At 39.9% G+C, this 20,000-nt stretch overlaps 2 protein-coding genes and 1 long non-coding RNA gene across 5 annotated transcripts in view; 1 reads left to right on the forward strand and 2 right to left on the reverse strand.

The window, feature by feature from the left end:
• Nucleotides 1-14,503, reverse strand: part of ARSJ (arylsulfatase family member J) — an 84,386-nt gene extending 69,883 nt beyond the window's left edge. The window contains exon 1 of the mRNA XM_043438388.1: nt 14,098-14,503. Within this exon, the coding sequence (XP_043294323.1) occupies nt 14,098-14,498 (401 nt within the window). The 5' untranslated portion in view covers nt 14,499-14,503. The remainder of the gene's footprint in view (nt 1-14,097) is intronic.
• Nucleotides 1-15,882, reverse strand: part of LOC122422125 — a 133,683-nt gene extending 117,801 nt beyond the window's left edge. Inside the window, exon 1 of the mRNA XM_043438389.1 lies at nt 14,847-15,882. Coding sequence (XP_043294324.1) covers nt 14,847-15,705 — 859 coding nt within the window. The 5' untranslated portion in view covers nt 15,706-15,882. The remainder of the gene's footprint in view (nt 1-14,846) is intronic.
• The window catches only part of LOC122422127, a 59,697-nt gene continuing 55,348 nt past the window's right edge, over nt 15,652-20,000 (forward strand). For all 3 annotated transcript variants that reach the window (XR_006263736.1, XR_006263735.1, XR_006263737.1), the window contains exons 1-2: nt 15,652-15,792; nt 15,896-16,105. This is a non-coding gene — a long non-coding RNA (uncharacterized LOC122422127). The remainder of the gene's footprint in view (nt 15,793-15,895; nt 16,106-20,000) is intronic.

A 20,000-nucleotide genomic window follows, 5' to 3' on the forward strand; every position in this document is an offset into this window, starting at 1 on the left:
ATATTTTCATCTCATTGAAAGTTAAACATAGATTGATCTTGAGAAGTCCGTATCTATCTCTTAATTTGCACCACACTAACTGTTCCAAGAACAGACTTCCAGTTACTATAGGCATTTTTTGATGTACGGGTATTACTGATAGGTGGTAATTTATCTCACAGCAGCGAGAGAGATGAAGCCAGCTCACACCGCGCAGCAATCTTCCAATGGCCCACTTGCTGAAAATAGAGCCACGCCTTTTAAATTCGTGCTGTTTCTGCAATGTCCATAGACATTCAACACCTATACCCTGGGAGCCAGACGGAAGCCCTTAGAAATAATTGCTAATTTGTTCTAAAGCAGTAATGCTTCTGCTTTGTGATTTTCTATGCACTTATCTGTCTTGAATTATTTTGGTTTCCTCCTTTTCTCCTACAAACAAAGCTATGTTCTTTTCTATTCTTCTCTCAGTTTCTTGACTGTTTTCCTTAGCATATGTGAGCACACAGCATCTGTTTTTGAGTCTATGACAGATGGATGAAATTAATTATTGGAGAAATCTGAGGAAAGAGAGATTATAGGCAAGGGATAACAGAATGGTAGAAAACTGAAAAATGGAAAGGCCCATTATTGGGAACACACTAATGCTACTTTCAGGGTCTTGTTAGATCCAGTGGCACTTAGGTCTAGTGTGAGGAAGTCCTTGAGCAGTCATGGCAGATATTTTACACTTACTTGCCCCTACCCCCCCAAATTATTGTTAAAATCTATCAAAGTAAGTGGACAGACTGGTTATTATTTGTATGTTAACTCAACCGATTAACTAACTTCTTTCAGGTCCTAAATCTACATGGACTCATGGTAATCTGAATGATTATATAACTAAATAAGCAATTCGGTAAAGAGAATCAACTGAAATACTCAGAAGCCCAGGTTTCACACCATCTTGCAGGGCTGTGCCACAGTTTTTATTATAAGAGAAACTACTAGGGTGTAGCCTATTAACCTTCTCCAAGCACCAAGCTCGTAGGAGTAAAGGAATAAATACCATGGAAATAACAATGATTAATATGTGCGGAGCGCTTTCTAGTCCACACACAGCCTTGTTTAACTTTCATAGTTGTTATAATCCTCATTTATATATAAGGGAACGGAATCGTATGGAAGTAAAATGCACTAGTTAGGATCACATAGTAAATATACAATAGAATATTACCCAGTCGCTAAAAAGACTGGATTTGACTCAGTTCTAATGAGGTGGATGAACCCAGAGCCTGTTAAACAGAGCAAAGACAGTCAGAAAGAGAAAAACAAATATCATATAATAATGCATATATATGGGATCTAGAAAAATGGTATTGATGAACCAATTTTCAGGGAAGGAATGGAAACTCAGATCTAGAGAATGGACGTGTGGACATAGTCACGAAAGGAGAGAATGGGATGAATGGAGAAAGTAACATCAACACGGATACACCACTATGTGTAAAACAGTTAGCTGGTGAGAATTTGCTATTAATATATAACAGAGAGCCCAGCCTGGCGGTCTGTGATGACCTGGGGGGGGGGTGATGTGGGGAGAAGGAGGCTCAAGAGGGAAGTGATATATGTATAACTATGGCTAATGGTACTAGTGGTAAAGAATCCGTCTGCCAACTTAGGATACTCAAGAGTCATGGGTTTGATCCCTGGGTTGGGAAGATCCCCTGGAGTAGGAAAAGGCAACTCGCTCCAGTATTCCGGTCTGGAAGATTCCCTGGAAAGATGAGCCTGGAGGGCTATAGGGGCTATAGTCCATGGGTTCTCAAAGAGTCGGACGTGACTGAGGGTGTGCACACACACACAGCTGATTTGCATTGTTGTATATAAAAACTAACACAGCATTATAAAGCAATTTTCCCCCAATTAAAAATAAACTAAAAAATAAAAAGAATAGTAATATCACAAAGTAAAAGACAAAGTTTTAAACTGTAACTTTCAAATTCCAAAATGAGACTTTCTGATTCCAGTTCTAATGTTATTTATACAATGTTGTGCTGCCTCTTTTCAAAAATATTTGAACAAATTCTACATTGGAGGTAAAATAATGTTGTGATTATACTTTTTAATGAAATTTTTAAGAAAACATTGCCTTTTAATGTCTTCCAGCCGTAGGTTTTATGGTTTAATATTTCATGAAGGTAATGTTTTTGAGCCATTTGTAGTATAGAACCTGAGTCTTTTTAAACTGAAACTTTGGATGTGTTATTGAAGTCAACTTAAACGTTTTTGTTTGGTTCCACTTTATTTTATTCTATCTGAACCTTTTTTCTGTGTACTGAACCTTGCAGTTTGGGTAGCTTATGGCCCTCGCCAGTCTAAAACCTCATCCAGGGATCCTCACGGTCATTGACAAGTGCTCTACACAAAAGTGCCAAGAACTCAAGAATAATGTTATTATACCTCAGAATAAAGATCACTGATTTAACCAAAACGTGTTAAGAAAATAAAGTTTCAAAGCATACTAACTTTGATTACCTTTGATTAAAGTGCTGTTAACAATTATAAAGGTTTCTGAACCAAAAGATATATATTCATTTCAGTGAGGGGAAAACAGATAACCATGTCTTTAATTAGATAAGACAACGTAATCTCTAAGAGTGGTTAATGTGCTTTCCCATGAAGCCTGCTGGAGCTCACACTTTTTATAAAAAGGCCTGTAACATCTCTATAGCAGAAATATTCCAAAAAAAAATTAAAAGCAATGCTCTGGCTTGCTTGGAGCAAAACATGAAAATATTTAACAAGGAATAACTTATGAAGTTCTGAGTAGCCAAACTAACATTGCTTTTTATTTTAATCACAAATGACAATTTTGTAATTCTAACAGAAACAAAGAAGACAATGAACTGACCTCTTTCTTAGAGATTTTGACCTTGTCCAGAGGCCAGGATAAATGGGGATTCTTTGGTCCCACTGACCCTCTCACGGCAGAGCCTCAGTGAAGCACTAGAAATGGTCTAGGAGCTGTGCACTTTGGACGACGCTCTACCTCCACCAAATACGTCCACTAGTGGACGGGGCTGAGGGACAGGTCCCTGCACTAGCCAGATGGGGCCTTTATAAACAAGCTGTGGAGGCTGCTACAGTGAGGAGTGGTTGTGTTCTCTGCTTCTGAACGCTAGGTTGGGTTTAGGGCAGGACTGGGGAAGCCTGTCCTGGAAGCATGGGGAGTCAGACCACATTCGTGCACGTACATGAGCCTGTATTTTGTAGTAGAGGCTTGTTTTGGGGTCAATATTTGCTTCTGTGGACCAGCTTCCCTTGGCCTAGATCAGTATTCAAGAGGCTGTGAGCAGAGACAGCAAAACCCACTCTATCCTGGGAGACACATCATCCTTACCTTGTGAAACTGGAGTCCTCTGCCTCATACAGTCTGACTGAGAAACTCAAGGCAAAATGCATCATTCCGAAACATAAATGAGATCATGGCACATCTGCTCAAAACCTTTTTCATGGCATCTCATGGCTCTTGGGTTAAGTCTCACGGTCCTTATTGTGTCTGGCCCCTGCCTTTGCCTCTGTTCTCAATTCCCACCATGTTAGGCTTATTCTCTCCACACCAGAGTCCTGGCCATTCCTCACCACGCCGAGCTGACTCCCTATGCCGCTGCTGTTCCTTCAGCCTGGATCACTTGTGAAATTAGTCTGTTCCTCATTTCATTCAAGTTGCAAATGTTTCTTTGTCACAGGCAACCTCCCTGAATGCCCTATAGAAATAGGGCAATTCCTTTTATTCTCTTTTTCCTTAAGTTGTTTTTTAAAAAATATTCCTTATCATCTTAGCACTGTATTGTCTTTTTGTTTATATATATTAGGTATAAAAGCACCATTAAAAAGTCCTAATATGAGAAATTTAAATGATACCACCTAGTAGATAAACATACAATCTGTTTATCTTCATTGATGCTTTTTTTCTTTTTTTTATTAGTTGGAGGCTAATTACTTCACAACATTTCAGTGGGTTTTGTCATACATTGATATGAATCAGCCATAGATTTACACGTATTCCCCATCCCGATCCCCCCTCCCACCTCCCTCTCCACCCGATTGCCTCTGGGTCTTCCCAGTGCACCACCAAGGCCTTGAGCACTTTGTCCCATGCATCCGCCACCCTCGGGCTGGTGATCTGTTGTTCACCATAGATAGTAATACATGCTTGCCTTTTGATAACAATGTTCCATCTTCCACTTCTTCCCACAGGACGTCAAAAAGTCGTTCTGTATTTCCCTCTGGTCTTTTTTTTCCATGTTTGCAATTAGGGTCCTGTCATTAGCCAATCTTTCTAACAATTCCATATATATGTGTAGTTATGCTGTAATGTTCTTATCTTTCTGGCTTACTTCACTCTGTATAATGGGCTCCAGTTTCATCCATCTCATTAGAACTGATTCAAATGAATTCTTTTTAATGGCTGAGTAATATTCCATGGTGTATATGTACCATAGCTTCCTTATCCATTCATCTGCTGATGGGCATCTAGGTTGCTTCCATGTCCTGGCTATTATAAACAGATACCACCTAGTAGATAAACATACAATCTGTTTATCTTCATTGATGCTTTTTTCTTTATGTGAAAAAATTTCATGCAAATCGGTTCTATTAGGAAGAATGCAATGTTCGTTGAATTATTGTATTCTATTTTATCCAGTCTATACTAGTTTATTTTATAAGTTTTATTTTGTTGGAGATTAGCTAGTCACAAAAATGTTGTTTTTGAATCACATATATTTATTATACATAAACGAGAGTATAGATGTATCTGTATACACCATTATCTAGCTTATGAAAACTAAGTGCAATGCTGCAGGCAGTATACTCATTTAGAGGTAATGAAATAGTGATCATAAAGCACATGAAATTCCAATCACCACGAAGCCTAGAACAAAATCTTAACTCAAAACTATTGCACACCTGCTGAGTGGCCGTCCCTGGGGTAAGCTAGCATTCAAACATAAATAAGTTATAGAAATTATATTCAAGAAAATGTTTTAAAATTACTGTTGATTGAAGGAATTTGAAATAATTAATCATTGGCTTTTCCACTACCTAATTTTTAATTCTCATTTAGTGTGGTACTCTTAATGTTACTGTTTAAACATACATCTGGCTTTTGCTTGTCACAGGCTTAGCAGGGTTCCAACAGATTCTGCCAAGCATGATGAGAGCAACATGCCAAGCGTGACAACCAACAACAACACATACAACCTCCAAGTGCAGAAACTTAAAAAAAATAGAGCCCTAATCACCTTCTTGGACAAAAAATATCATACAAAAAACCCTGGTGGATAAAATATATTAAAATGAAAACATATGGGATTTACTTGTAAAGTTTTATACTTATAGATTGAAATTGGAAAAGAGATATGAGTACACATATAGCTTTTGAAAAGAACAAGCAGTCCTTTTAAAGTCAGTATGTGATTAAACATTATGGAGATGTAGCTCTAAATGTAGAGGAATTTTTACTTAAAAATTATATAATACTTGAAGGTTTTCCAATTACTTTCCTCATATGTTATCTCAGCTAAGTGCTACAACCTTTGAGATTATCATTACTCCTATTCTATGGATAAAATCATGGAGTCTCCAAAAGATTAAATTACTCATTCAAGGTCACAGTCTGGACTTTCCTAAATCAGAACTGTAGTTCAGATTTCCTCACTATTTTCTGTTATTTCTGCTCTGTCACATGGTCTGCCAGGGGGAAATAAATAATTGTTTATTCATCTTTTCATTCATTTTTCTTCATGCCTGTTAGTACAAAGCACTGGATTGGCTGCTATGAAATTTATGGAGGTAATAAATCAGCCTTGCTACTCAGGGGACCAGCGTGTGAACGAGGTGGAAAATCATGCCTAATAAGACAGTAACAGAAAGAATTATGTAAGGTCATCACTGGAATAAATACTTCTGGCTAAGGAATCATGGAAACCTATATAGGGAAGGTGGTATTTTAGCTGAGTCTTAATGAGCGACTGGCATCAGGGCCAAGTGAGATAGGGTGTGAATTCCAAGAAGTGGAAACAGTCTGTGCAAAAGAAGGGAGAAAGTCAAGTATGAGACAAGCTCGAGAAACAGTGAATCATTCTTTTTGCTGGAGTACAGAGTTTAAAGATAAAGATAAGGCTAAAATTGTTTTCGAAGACTGGGCTAGGGTATTTACAAATTTCATGGTGGAAGGAATGGCGTGATGAAAACAGCAAGAATTTTGTTGAGCCACATGAGTTTAGATTCAAATACATGTTCTGCTGCTTGGAAGCTGTGTGAACACCAAAAACTTAACATAATTTCTCTAATTATTCATATATCTATAAAATGAGGATATCTGTTAAATATTTGATAAATATTTTTCAAAATTATAAAAGTATTTTACCTTCAAGGTGATGTGAAGGTCAAATGACAGGATGTTTGAAAAGCAACTGGCACAAGGAAGCCCTCAGTAAAAATCACTTTCCTTCACCATTCTGCGGGAGGCATTGGGAACTAAAGACTCCCTAGTTTGCTGAGGCTGGTGATATGAGTCATGTCTGAGTAAAGCAAAAGTGGTGGGTGAATTGAGGAAAAGCAGGAGGGGCAAAAAGTCTTTTTTGCAATAAAGCACACGGGGAAAGGAATGTCTCAATGAAGTTACACTCCTGGGAATATTTAATATCTGGAATGAGAAAAGAACATTGCAACACACTCTAATTATACCAAAGTAAAACACAGAAAAAGACTACATAAAATGAATTCCATAATATGGCTATAGTAAGAAGTCCAAATGAAACTAAACTTTGAAATAAAAAGTTTCCATGCTGAGCTCCTGTTAGAAGCAGGAGTCCCAAGCCTTTCGGTTCCTCCCGTGTATTTGATCTCTGGGAGAGGTCATATGGATGAAACAAAATGATCTGAACTTCAGCACCTGGATAAATTTACACCTTACAGGACAGCTATTCAGGAAACTCATCAGATTTACCTGAATAGGAATTCACTTCAAAGGGTGTCTTTTTAGAAAGACTCATTTATAAGTAGGGTCTTTGATCATAAGGGTGTGCCGATAGCTTACATGACCCTGATTCTACTGTCAGGAAAATCCATATGGTAAAACAAGAAGAAACAGCTATTTGTTGAATGGTGTCATCTATTGAGTCATTCTTTTTGAAATGGATATGGGAGGTTTTTAAAGCCACCCTGTCCATTTGCTGTTACATTCACTTTCCAAAGCCAAAATGTTTCTTCCAAACTTCTCTAACTACAAACATTTTTCTAAATGTTTATGTATTATTTAAATATTTATGAATGCAATAAGTGAACTCTTAGTAACTGGTACTTATTGTGTACTTTTAGGATGCATAACACTATTTAAAACTAGGTCTTGGATAAAAGAAATGGATGGAAGAAGCATGCATGATCCTTGATGTTTACAATCTAAGTGTGTGTGTGGGGGGTGGATATGGTGTGTATGTCCCACATGTCTATGAAATGGAACAATCAAGAAACCTTTGCTTTCGTGAATCTTTCTCCCGTGAAAGTGAGACAGACTGGGTCCTGGGACTCTTTGCTGCAGTGCGGCAATGTTTTGTACCTGGCCACACCTCTCTTCAAGCTACAAAATACAAAGAAACAATATAGGACTAAGAATAACTGCGTGTTTGTGCACCTGGGGCAAATTCTGTGCAAAAAGGTACAAAAAGATCAAACTCCCCCCCTCCCCTCCAAAACTTCCATTTCTGAAGAGCGAGGAGCAAAAACAGGGTACTGGGCATGTGCCTTGTACTCAGTACCACAAAGGGGTGGGCAAACCATCTAGGCCCCTCCTCCAGCCTGACCCCCTCCGCTGGACACGCCCCTACCTTCCATCCATGTAAGGAATAAGCTCCACCCTCTCCTTGGGGGAGGAGCAATGGAACGTGTTACTTATTTTGCTCCATCCTGCAGCCAGCCCAGGAGCCCCAGTAAAGCCTTGCCTGAATTTCTTATCTGGCCTTTAGTCAATTTCTATTGACTGGAGAAGGCCGAGAATTCTGGTTGGTAATTCAATTACTCTTTCAAGGTTTGAAATACTGGGGTAATTGTGAACTGACAATTTCATATCTGAAAGCGATAGTTTCTAAACTACTGGAAGATACATTCCCTTGCTGCTACAGCCCACTGCAAAAAGCCAACACAGATCCTGTCTTCCTGGACCAAACCCCCAGATCTCCCGACTGTGTGCCCGACTGTACAGTGTGGCTGCAGCAGTTGGCTACGGATAGGGAGGAGGCCCTGCTCAGTCAATCTCTACAAAGAAGCTGTAATTACAATTTGACACTTATATTTCCAAAGAGATCATCTGGAAAAATTCCCACCATGCTTTTCAGCTTTTATTTCAGTCTTCACCAGAACTTGTCTTTCTCCAATCTTTCCAATGTATCTTTCACTCAGATTCTAATCTCTCTGTATATCACTGTATATTCTCTGCTCTGATTAAATCCTTCTCCCCTCTTAACTCCTTTCCAAAGAGCCTTCTGTTACTAAAAATCTGTCATTAGCAAAATCCTCTATGAGCTCATCTCTTTCCTGGACATTCCTTCCATCTTTTGCTCTGGCTGATTGCTGGTTATCCTCTCAATGTAGGAAGGTTCTTCTACCCACGGGCCAATTATCAAGGATTCTGAAGCAGGGATTGGGTATCTTCCTAGTTCCTCACTGGCACTTCTACATGGTTTGGCTCCTATTTCTTTTTAAAGGCTCAGCTTTTTTGAAAAGTCAGGCAACAGATCAGAGGCTCATTATCTTTCCCATTATGGGCTTCCCTGATCGCTCAGTGGTAAAGAATCTGCCTGCCGATGCAGGAGATGTGGGTTCCATCTACCTGGAGAAGGAAATGGCGACCCACTATTGTATTCTTGACTGGACAATTCCATGGACAGAGGATTCCGAGGGGCTACAGTCCATGGGGTCACAAAGAGTCAGACACAACTTAGAGAACTAAACAACAACAGTCTTTCCTGTTAGAGTCCTCCAGTTCCAGGCCCTGCCTCTTACTGCTGTCAGATTCCAGCCACTGGCTTACTGCGCTCTTTAATACAATTTCTCCCATGGTTCTTAATGGTTGAAATATCCACCCAAGTGATCCATCAACTCCATGTTTTCTAACACCCTGCCTTCACTTCCAAAGCTTCATCCTCCATCTCACAATTCTCCTATTATTTCTAAAATGCATTTCTTCAACTATCATTATCTACCTTTCCGGTTTTCCAAGTTGACTGTAGTGTCCTCACTTCAACCCTAGACAGACAATCCATTGACCCTGGCACTTTTTTAGAGAATATAAGCCGCTGATAGTCTTCCTCTTTCCCTTGCCAAGTTTAGAGTCTAAAGACCCACTATATTCACTTGGCAAAGCTCCAGATCTAGCGAAATCCACCTCTTCAACAGTGCTTCTTTTGCACTCACATACCTGAACATGGTGCAAGAAAAACAAGCGAGGACTGGTCCCTGTTTAAATTTATGACCGCAGATCTCAAATGGGTTCTCATCGCTGCCCAGGATTTTTACAGCACTTCTCTACTTAATTCACTTTCTCCCTCTCCTAGAATATTTTCTGTCTTTAAACCTTAAGATTCTCATTCTCATCTAATGATCTCATTTATTATTTCACTTAGAATAATCAGAAGAGAACTACCTCCTATTCTCCAAAACCAAATCCTTCAACTTCTTTGAATCTGCACATCCATACCCTCCCTTCTTTCATATTAAAATGAATGAACTAGTTAAGAATACCTTAGGCAATTTGGAAGAAGAACAAGTAAAAGGACTTACATTCCAAATATCAATATTTATTATAGAGCTACAATAGTTAGGGAATGTAGGATTGGCAGAAGAATGGACAGAGATTAATGCTGTAGAATAGACTCCAGAAACAGACCCAAATACGTACCTTTTCTGGTTTATGAAAAAGATGACACTGTAGTAAAGTGGAGAAAGTATATTTTTAATAAATAGTGTGGATTAAGTGAGTTTACATATGGAAAACAGTTTGAATCCTGATTAATACCATATTAGAAATTAATTCCAGATGAATTATATATGTAAACAGAAAGAAAACTATAAAAATTTTTTAAAAGACCATTGCAATGATCTTGATTTAGTCAAAGATACCTTAAATAGGACATCAATAAAAATATTATAAATAAGCCTACAATAAATTAAAAACCCTCTGTTCATCAAAAAACATTAAGAAAGTGAAAAAAACAAGCCACAGAATGGGAGAAGTCATTTGCAACTCAAATATCTGACAAAGGAATAGAATATAAAAATAACCATCACAAATCAATAAGGAAAAGCAATCACCTAATAAAAACTCAGGCAAAAAATCAGATACAAGTAAATAGCTCGTCCATAAAAATATGAAATATGCTCAATTTCTTCAATCACCAGGGAAATACAAACCAAACCATAATGGTATACCAGTGCATGATAATCAGAATGACTAAAATGAAAGAGATACCAACCAATGTTAGCTATAATGTGAAGCAAACAAACTTTCCGTCACTAATGACAGTATATGGTGGCTAAGCCACTTTGGGTAAGTGCTGGGAAGTATCTACAAAAACTGTATATATATATATTTCAATTACACAGTAATCCTGCTTTTTGATAGATACCCTTGACATATACAAATATATTCACCGAAAATATATGCAAGTATGTTTATGGCCGCACTATTAATAATGGCCCAACACCAAAACAACCCACATGTCATTCAACAGAATGGAAGAATTAATATTTATATAAAAGAACACTATTCACTGATGAGAATAAGTGGATTATAACTCCAGCCAACAATATGGATAAATTTTACAACAAAATGTTAAGAGAAAGAAGCCAGACATGAAAAAATACCTTTTCTACAATTCTATTTATATGAAGTTCAAAAACAGGCAAAATTAATCTAAAGTGCTAAAAGCTGGGTTGTGATTACTCTTGGCGAGTCACAAGGGTTTTTTTTTTTTTAATTAATTTATCAAATCAAATATCCTATTATAAATATACATTATTTGGTTTATCTTTACATTTGTTAAATGATCATCATGGTATTTCAAGTGGGAAAAAATGAATAACAAAATAGTCAAAACACAAAAGTATTGCCAAAGATATATATTCAGCTCAGATTGCCAGTCTCTTCAACTCTAAAGTCTGCATGAAACACATCTAAATTTTGCAAAATTTATAACTCTCTTCTGAGGCCTTCATTATATTCTCTTTAAGAAGAAATGATGTCATTGCTATATGTCTTTATTTGAAAAACAATTTTTTTAAAAGGTGGGAAAATTACTTTGAAATAAATCAAATGTAAGCAGCTGCTTTCTCAATCAACCATTGTATCTCCAGTCTAACTTTGAACACCTCCAGTGTTGTTTCTCAAAGCCCAGTACACAGAACGTCTGCATCACTCTCTCTCCTGGAATCGACTGCCACATCCACTCAACGTAGGGATAACAATAATAATCACCTCATAGAATTGTTGTAAAGATTAAATGAGATAAAAATGCACTCTTGGAACACAGTAACTGCTCAGTAGATGCTAGTGTTTAATATTAACACTCAGTTTATATGAGGATCATTATTAGAATAACTGGATATGTTTGTTAAATTACTATTAATTTCTGGGCTCAACCCCAGACCACTGAAGCTGGAAGACCATACTTCAGGTACTAGCAGTCAGGCTGATTCTTTCTGCACAAACTTGAGGGTCACTGTCCAGAGATTAGGCTTACTTCTTTGCTCCTCACAGTTCCAATATAGGGATCTGTACACAGTGAATGCTTATTGACAGGCTGGCTTATGTTCAATATTGCCAGACTGATATGATGTAAATTGTTAAAGAAATTGGAATTTATCATAGGTATGTGCAGTATAAGGGAATAGATTTTTACATTTTGACTCGAGCAAAATATAAAGGGAGGATTATTTTGTTAATAGTATCAAAAGTAGCTCCAGCTTCAATCACTTAAACTCTTCCTTCATAAATGTGACAGTCTTTGAATTCTATCATATTCCACATAACCTGTTCTTTCCCTTAATGTAATTCAGTTAATTTAGGTTTTCTATTAACTTTAGAGGATCCAGAAATCATAGAAAAGTACTCATGTAGAGGACAAATGACCATATTTTCTGGGCTTGCATTATGAATATTAGACCCAAAACTAGGCTTCTATAACCACTTTCTTTCTTACATCTGTGTTCATTTAAGGAAGGTTCCAGCAATTTGTCTAAAAGGAGAACTGAAAGTGCAAATGTCTTCAACTGTTTAATTCAAACAGAAATTTAAGTCAAATCACACTAGTTATTTGAACCTTTTTTCTATAAAACAGTTACACAACTTGTTACACTGAACAGAAAAATTTAATAAGGAAAATAAATCTTTTCCTGAAATGTTTGCATTGAAAAGACAGGAGAGTCAACCTTTGACAACAAAGAAAAATGAGAATTTATTTCCACCTTGACTTCTGCTTCATGTCATTAATTAAACATCAAGATTAAAAGATAAAACCTAGGTATTTTATCAGTGCAAGATAATGCTTGCTGCTGCTATTCTTTGGTGAAAAAAAAAGTCTTAAATGCTCTATTGTGAAAGATAAATTAATACCATTTAGGTATATGTTTTTCAATTACTCTTGGCTATCTGAATAAATCCAAATTCTACAAATTTAGTCGAAGAGCTTCAGGCAAGCATTTACAACAAGTTTATTTCAAAAACCAAATATAAGGATGTTTGGATTAGACATAAAGAACTTGACCCCCAGGCCATCAGATGGACTTGTTATTTTCTAGCCAACAGTCTGCTACTTTATAAATACCAAATGCCCCTGACTTTCTGATGCCACAGTTAACCTTTAGAATGACTCTGAAGTACAGTGAGCCTTCTTTACTCTCACTCTCTAGACAGGAAATGATTGCATTTTTTTTTTTTTTCTGGCAGTGATGCTAACTTCTGACAGTTTGCTAAGCAGTGGAAATCGGGTAGTAAGCAAAAGTCTCTGCAAGACAGAGATTCCTACAAAATAGTCTTTATTTTTCCAATGGATACTGGCTACTCTTATAGGAACCAATTCCAAGAACAACTTCACTGAAGCAAGCCTCCCCTGAAACTGAAATCACAAGACTCATTCACTGAAACCTCTAAGGCTTTTCTTCTACCTCTGTCCAGTGGAGGCTAAACCTCTGGGTCTCCTAGTTTATCTCCATTCCACAGGCTGAATTTGGACAAGCAAACTAGTTATAGTAACCTATATTCGGACAGGATAGAGTGAAAATATGAATATGAGTGAACACCCCAATTAGGAGATTTAGCAGCAAATAACAATAATATTAAAAACAGTTTCTTAAGCATCCAAATAATCTGATTTTTCTTAGAGTTAATCAGAAAATTCCTAGACATGTGAGGTACAACTGGAAAACTTTGGATGAATTTTAACTCATACTGAGCATTTACCACTGTAATTTCTCCCATTTTGAGAACTGCCTTGGTGATTACATATTGCCTTCCCTAATGATCTTGTCACAGAAAATTACCTATCAAAGACCCAGGCAGAGTCCCATGTACACTGGTCAGATTTTACACTGCCTTCCATACATTTCTTCGCCCTTCTTCTCTCTGTGATTACCTGTCAATTCTAGATTTACAAATAAACCAAGAGTCCAGAACAATTTCGGTCTGTTTCTCTTATCAGTGATGGTGACTAGAAACTCCAACACCCGAAACAAAATCTGAGCAAGCTCAAAAGCCAAAATCCATTTAGAAAAGAACACTTCCGGAGATCTCTGGTTGGTAGGTGGGAGTTTATAAGTTCTGATCTCATTTTAAAACTCTGAACACACTTCACAGCAGGCTCTGAGAGTAAGGAAAATGAGACTAATCTAGTCAGGAGACTTTCAGATCATCAACAGGACATCCATTTTAATACCCACCACAGCTAAATGCATTTTACCCATCCATTCATGCACTCATTCATTCATTTAGTTTCCCATATTTACTGCAACTCCATTAAGTTAGGAGCTGCATCTTAATCAACTGCTTAAGATATCTGCAAAGAATAAAGTAACACTTACTTTCCAGTAATAAACTGACTCCTGGACGGTGTGCAAATAGGCTGGACATAGTAGTTCTCCAGTTTAACTCCTTCGGCAGCAAGCTTGTCAAGAGTGGGAGTCTTTATCTCTGATCCATGGTAACCCACATCTCTAAATCCCTGATCATCCGCTAGGATGAAAATGAGATGGGGCTGGGACACGGCGGTTACGCGGGGCTCCAGTCTCTCTCCAGTTTGAGCTCGCAAAGCCCCTTCTTCCTCCTCCTCCAAGCCCTGGCCCCAGGACAGGTAACCATAAGTGAGGAGGCTGAGAACCCAGAAGCCTGCCAGCGCCCCCATGGCTAGCATCTTTCTGGGCCAGACCCAGGTCTGTGGAGAAGGTGGCGGAGGCAGAGGCCCCGCGCAGCCCCTGGGGGCCATTCACTCTGGTCCCAGCTGAGACTCCAAAGCAGAGCAACGCACCCCGCGCCGCCGCTGGCGCACACATGCACGCAGGAGGAACAGACTCTACAGGCGGTGGAGGGGCTCCACCTGGAAAGAAGTCCTGTCCTCTCGGCTGTCCCCACGTCCAACAACTTTAATCTTCTAGAAGTGGTGGCTTAAGGGATGGGACGTGTGGGAAAACAAGGAGTCGCTTTTCTCCATCAAATTGCACTTCCCCCCCTCCTCACTCCCCAAAGTAGCTTCCACACACAAAAAAATCAAAGCCTCCACCCAAAAGTTCCCAAGAGGAAAACAAAAAAAATCAAGTAAGGAACTGAGAATCACCTTGGGCAGGAACTACTCGTGGCCAGAACTTTTCGCCCTCGAGGTTAGGAGTTGAGGACGGTCTCGAGGAGGAGTTGAGAGGCGCGCGCACTGATGGATGTGGGATCGGCCGTCGGTCCAGCAGTCCGCTCAGCTGGAAAGTGCTGGGAAGCTGAACCGCCGATAAAAAGCACCAACCCAGGCAGATAAGGAGCTGCAGGCAGTGAACCGGCTTCCGGATCACTTTCTCCACTCTTTCAGGGCTCTCTGTTGCTCTTTCCTCTCCCAGGCGCTTGCCAATCTCCCAGACACTCACCAGGCGGCCAAAGGAGAAAAAAAACACCCCCTTAATCGATCTCCCTCCACCGTTGACCACCCCTTCTTTGTAGGAACGTCTCCTCGGCCCAGGAGCGCACGGGGACGCAAATCGGTCCCCGACCCCGCGCCTGCTCCGCGCCAAGCCCCTTGGTCCCCGCGGGGTTGGCGCACCCGCGGAAGCGCTGCGAGCTGCGTGCGTTTGGTCAGCGAACCAACTTAGTTTTGGCACTCGGAGTTCTTTGCTGCCTCCACCCTCTTCTCTCTCCACTGAATCACAGAACCGTACTTTCTGCTTCAGCTCCCCCAGGAAGAGGGGGAGGGGTGAAGTCGGTTTAGAGGTTCGATCTTGCCTTTTTCCCTTCCGGGAGGAGGATGGAAGAGGTAGGGGAGGATCTGCCAGAGAGACAGTGCTGCTCGCTGCTTGAGCCCTGCGGGATCCTGGGCTACAGCTGCCCTGGGTCTCCAGGAGGATTGCCTTCCATCCTCCCGAGAGGGGAAGACGGCTGCGGGAATGGGGAAGAGGGAAGCAGGCGCTTTTCCTCCAGGGTCTGCAAATCAACATCCCGCTCACCCATCCCGAATGCTGCGCCTGCAAACTTTTCCTAGCTTCTGGAGGGAGTGAGAAAGGAAGAGCAGGAGAAACAACAAAGTGCGCAGATACTCTCTTTTCTGGTTTTCCTTTACTCGCCTCCCCCTCCCCCAATTTTTCCTACTTCTTTTATCCCCGCCCCTCTCTCTTTTTTCCCAAACAGTCGCGACTACAAGTTGAATTTCCTTTGGCTATTGCTGGCCTTTACAGTCTGACTTCCTGATTAGCGTCTCTCTACGTGAAGAGACTGAAATCGCCTTCTCCTTCCATCTCCCCAAACTTACCCACAGCTGTCTCCAGCCAAGAACTTGGAGAGGAAGAAGAGTTGCAAGTTTCACCCCCAGGAATCACGAGACCGGTCTGCACTCCTGCGGTAAAGAAACCACCATTTCCCATCTAGAAATTCGGGGAACTCTGCCCCCTCCCCCCCACTTTTTTATAACTGGGAAGTAAAACAAAAGCTTGTCTTGATTGTGAAGATACGCCTGCTTTTACTAGAGTTGTGTTCTTAAAGCCCTGCTCCAAGACAGGAAGGGGATTTATAGTATCTAATGGGGAGGCAATCAATTCCAGTAGCCACTGAGACATACTTTCCCCCTCCCCAAAGTTATTTGTTGGGCACCTACTATGTGCTGGCACATAAAATGTCAGATTCTCTTTGTTTGCTAGATATAAATCTAAGTTTTACTTAGCTATTTCTTTATTTTTGTATATTTATTTATTTTAGTGAAGTATAATTGATTTACAGTGTTATATTCCGTCATGTTGCTAAAATTCCTGTTACGTTTCTAGGCAAAATGTGTAAAATGGAAACTTCACACCTTTGAAACTTGGTGTGCTCCATGCAGTTAATTTTGCGAACACATGTAGCCTTCCACTAGGCTGTTCTCTTCTCTGAGGCCACTCTGGTTAGTCTGTGGAGAGATGGGCAATTTTAGAAGACTGCTTGGGAATGTGATCTTAGCAAGTCTGTGAGTTAAATCACCAAATATGTAATGAGAGGACTGAGTCTTGGGAGGCTGAAAGCGCTGTGAGGTGATGCTCCCGGCTCTGTGGGCCTCATCAGGTGCTTCAGCAGAAAAGAGGCAAATGAACATTCAGGTCAATCCACTACTTTTAGTTGGGGAGAGTCAGTGATATGACACAAGAAGTGTCTATGTTGCTACTGCAAGAGGAAGGGCTATTTTCAGTGCAGATTTCAAGCAAGAGTAAATAAATGTTCAGTTCAGTTCAGTTCAGTCTCTCAGTCGTGTCCGACTCTTTGCGACCCCATGAACTGCAGCACGTCAGGCCTCCCTGTCTATCACCAACTCCCGGTGTCCACCCAAACCCACGTCCATCGAGTCAGTGATGCCATCCAACAATCTCATCCTCTGTCATCCCCTTCTCCTCCCGCCCTCAATCTTTCCCAGCATCAGGGTCTTTTCAAATGAGTCAGCTTTTCGCATCAGGTGGCCAAAGTATTGGAGTTTCTGCTTCAACATCAGTCCTTCCAATGAACACCCAGGATTTATCTTCTTTAGAATGGACTGGTTGGATCTCCTTGCAATCCAAGGAAGTCTCCAGAGTGTTCTCCAACACCACAGTTCAAAAGCATCAATTCTTCAGCACTCAGCTTTCTTTATCGTCCAACTCTCACATCCATACATGACTACTGGAAAAACCATAGCCTTGACTAGACGGACCTTTTACCAAATACCATGTACTGACCATAATACTCTATGTACTGATAAATACACATACATATATGCTCTGAATATTTATATAGTGTTTTACACTGTTTACCTCCTCTCCTTCTCCACCAACCTTATGAGGAATTTACCCGTTCAACAAATATTTGAGGAGTTGGGCCAGTGCTACAGGCTGGAAACATAATGGTGAACTAAGTCTGGCATAGCTTTTATTCTGAAAAGTGTTAGTCAGTCATGTCTGACTCTTTGCAGCCCCATGGACTGTAGCACGCCAGGTTTCTCTGTCCGTGGAATTCTCCAGGCAAGAATACTGGAGTGGGTAACCATTCCCTTCTCCAGGGATCTTCCCAACCCAGGGATCAAACCCAGGTCTTCTGCATTGCAGGCAGATTCTTTACCCTCTGAGTCACCAGGGAAGCCCCACGTGAAAGTGTTAGTCTTCTATCTGACACTTCGAGACCCTGTAGACTGGACTGCAGCCCGCCAGGCCTCTGCTCTAGTGGAACTTAAATTGTGGTGGGGAAGAAATATACTGATAAACTAATCATCACCAAACTCTAATGCCTATTATTCTGTGGTATTCTGTAAGCTATTCAGATAAGTATTCAAAAGTGAAGAAACAATTCAAAGAAATTTTAAACGAAAGAAAGGTGCCTTAGACTGGGTGTGGTTAGTGAGTAGGGTGGTACAAGAAATGACCTTCAAATTGAAGGAGATGTTACTTTGCTTGTTATCCCCTTTATGTAAAAAATTTAGACTTAGAAATCTGCCTGACTTCAAGATCCACGTTTTTCAAAAGATATTCTTCCCACAAGTGGCTTTAAGATGTTTTCCAGCCACACAGCACAGAACACAGCTGCTAGTTGGAGAATTCTAATTCCCACACAAGGCATGCAGACAATCCACACGTAGGATGGAAAGGCAGAACTCAGCCCTAAAAAAGCCACTTCTGGAATAAACAGAACACAAAAGGAGACTAAGAATTCTTACAATTAGTAGTAAGAGCCAAGAAACAAGAATGGTCATGCCATGGCAGACCAAATGAGATGTGACTTGAAGGGTAAAATCCATCAGTTGGGTGCCCTACCCACAGTAGGGAATAGGTAAGGCTTATACCCACATCCATAAGAAAGACTTGACAATAAAATCAGAGGCAGTTGAATGGTCTAGCCTTTATTGTACCTCTACTGATATTTTAAGTACATAAACTTCACATTTCTAATTATAGGCTTGGGTTTCATGCACTCTAAGCAATAGTTCTGACATCCTCATGAAATCCAAAGTTAAAGACCCCCAGTAACTTCTAGTTCTTTTCTGAGCTGGCATTTTGGTGTTCAGGCATCAGCTTCCCTATGGAATCACATCTTAGGTTTATTTTGGCTTGGATGTGGTCACATTGCAAATATACTCCTCTAGTTATATATGATTATATAAATCATATATAAAATATAAAATTATATAAATTATATAAATGATTATATAAAAACTAAAGGTATTATTTGATTCAGTTTAAAAGATGAGAAAAGCAGGATTGCTTAGAGATGAAATTAGTATGAACTGATTATTCATGCAAAACTTAATCAGGAGGTGGGACTAAAGCTAAGTCTTAAAGTATGATGGAAATTTGGAAAGGAAAAGAAGAAGTTGAAGGACATGTAAAAGAAAAGAGAATACCGACTGGCTGAGACACATCTGGACTGGAGGAGTTTGGGAAATAATGTTAGAAAGTTCAAGTGACACCAGGTATTGAAGAGCTTTGAAAAGGTGTGAAGGGCCGGAACTCGATTCCAGGGGCATCAGGAGTGATGAGGTCCTTTAAATAGGACATAGCATGATAATATATTCTATTAAATCTTACTGAGGTTATTTCTTGGATTTACAGAGACAGACTACAAATGAATTGCCTCAGTTGATAAAAGTTTGAAGAATTGTAGTTTCACCCTGAGAGTACGGAGTCTCTTGAAGATTTTTGTTTTAGAGCAAGACATGACGAAAAACATAGGAAAAGAAATCCCAGGATGTTTTTAGGGAGAGATTTTAGGGAGAAAAGCCTAGAGTCACACAACTGTCTCAATGGGTAAAATTTCTACAGTAATATATTCCTTAGGCTATGGCTATGTCCTCTGACACCATTTTCTCCTTCTGAGGAGGAAGATGAGATGGCTGGATGGCATCACTGATACTATGGATATGAACTTGAACAAAATTCGGGAGATGGGGAGGGACAGAGAGGCCTGGCATACTGCAGTCTATGGGGTCACAAAGAGTTGGACACGACTGGGCGACTGAACAACAAATGGCTATGTCATCTGATGGAAGATAACATTCATTCAAAGTTTAGAAGGAGTAAGTAAATCAACCAAGAAGAACACAAGGGACAAAGGAATAAGAGACATGGATATGACTTCATTTAATTGGATAATGTTAATGGAAAAGATAAGCAGGGGCAGGATCCTCATTACCAGAGAGGGGAGCTCAGAATAAGGTACCACAGTGTGGCCTGGGGCTCCTCAGTGGACATACCAAGGATATTGGATGGTCAGGGGTGAAGGGTGGAATGAAAAGTGGATATGAGGA

Source organism: Cervus canadensis, chromosome 19 (genome assembly GCF_019320065.1).
Source record: "Cervus canadensis isolate Bull #8, Minnesota chromosome 19, ASM1932006v1, whole genome shotgun sequence".
In the NCBI taxonomy this organism is placed as follows: domain Eukaryota; kingdom Metazoa; phylum Chordata; class Mammalia; order Artiodactyla; family Cervidae; genus Cervus; species Cervus canadensis.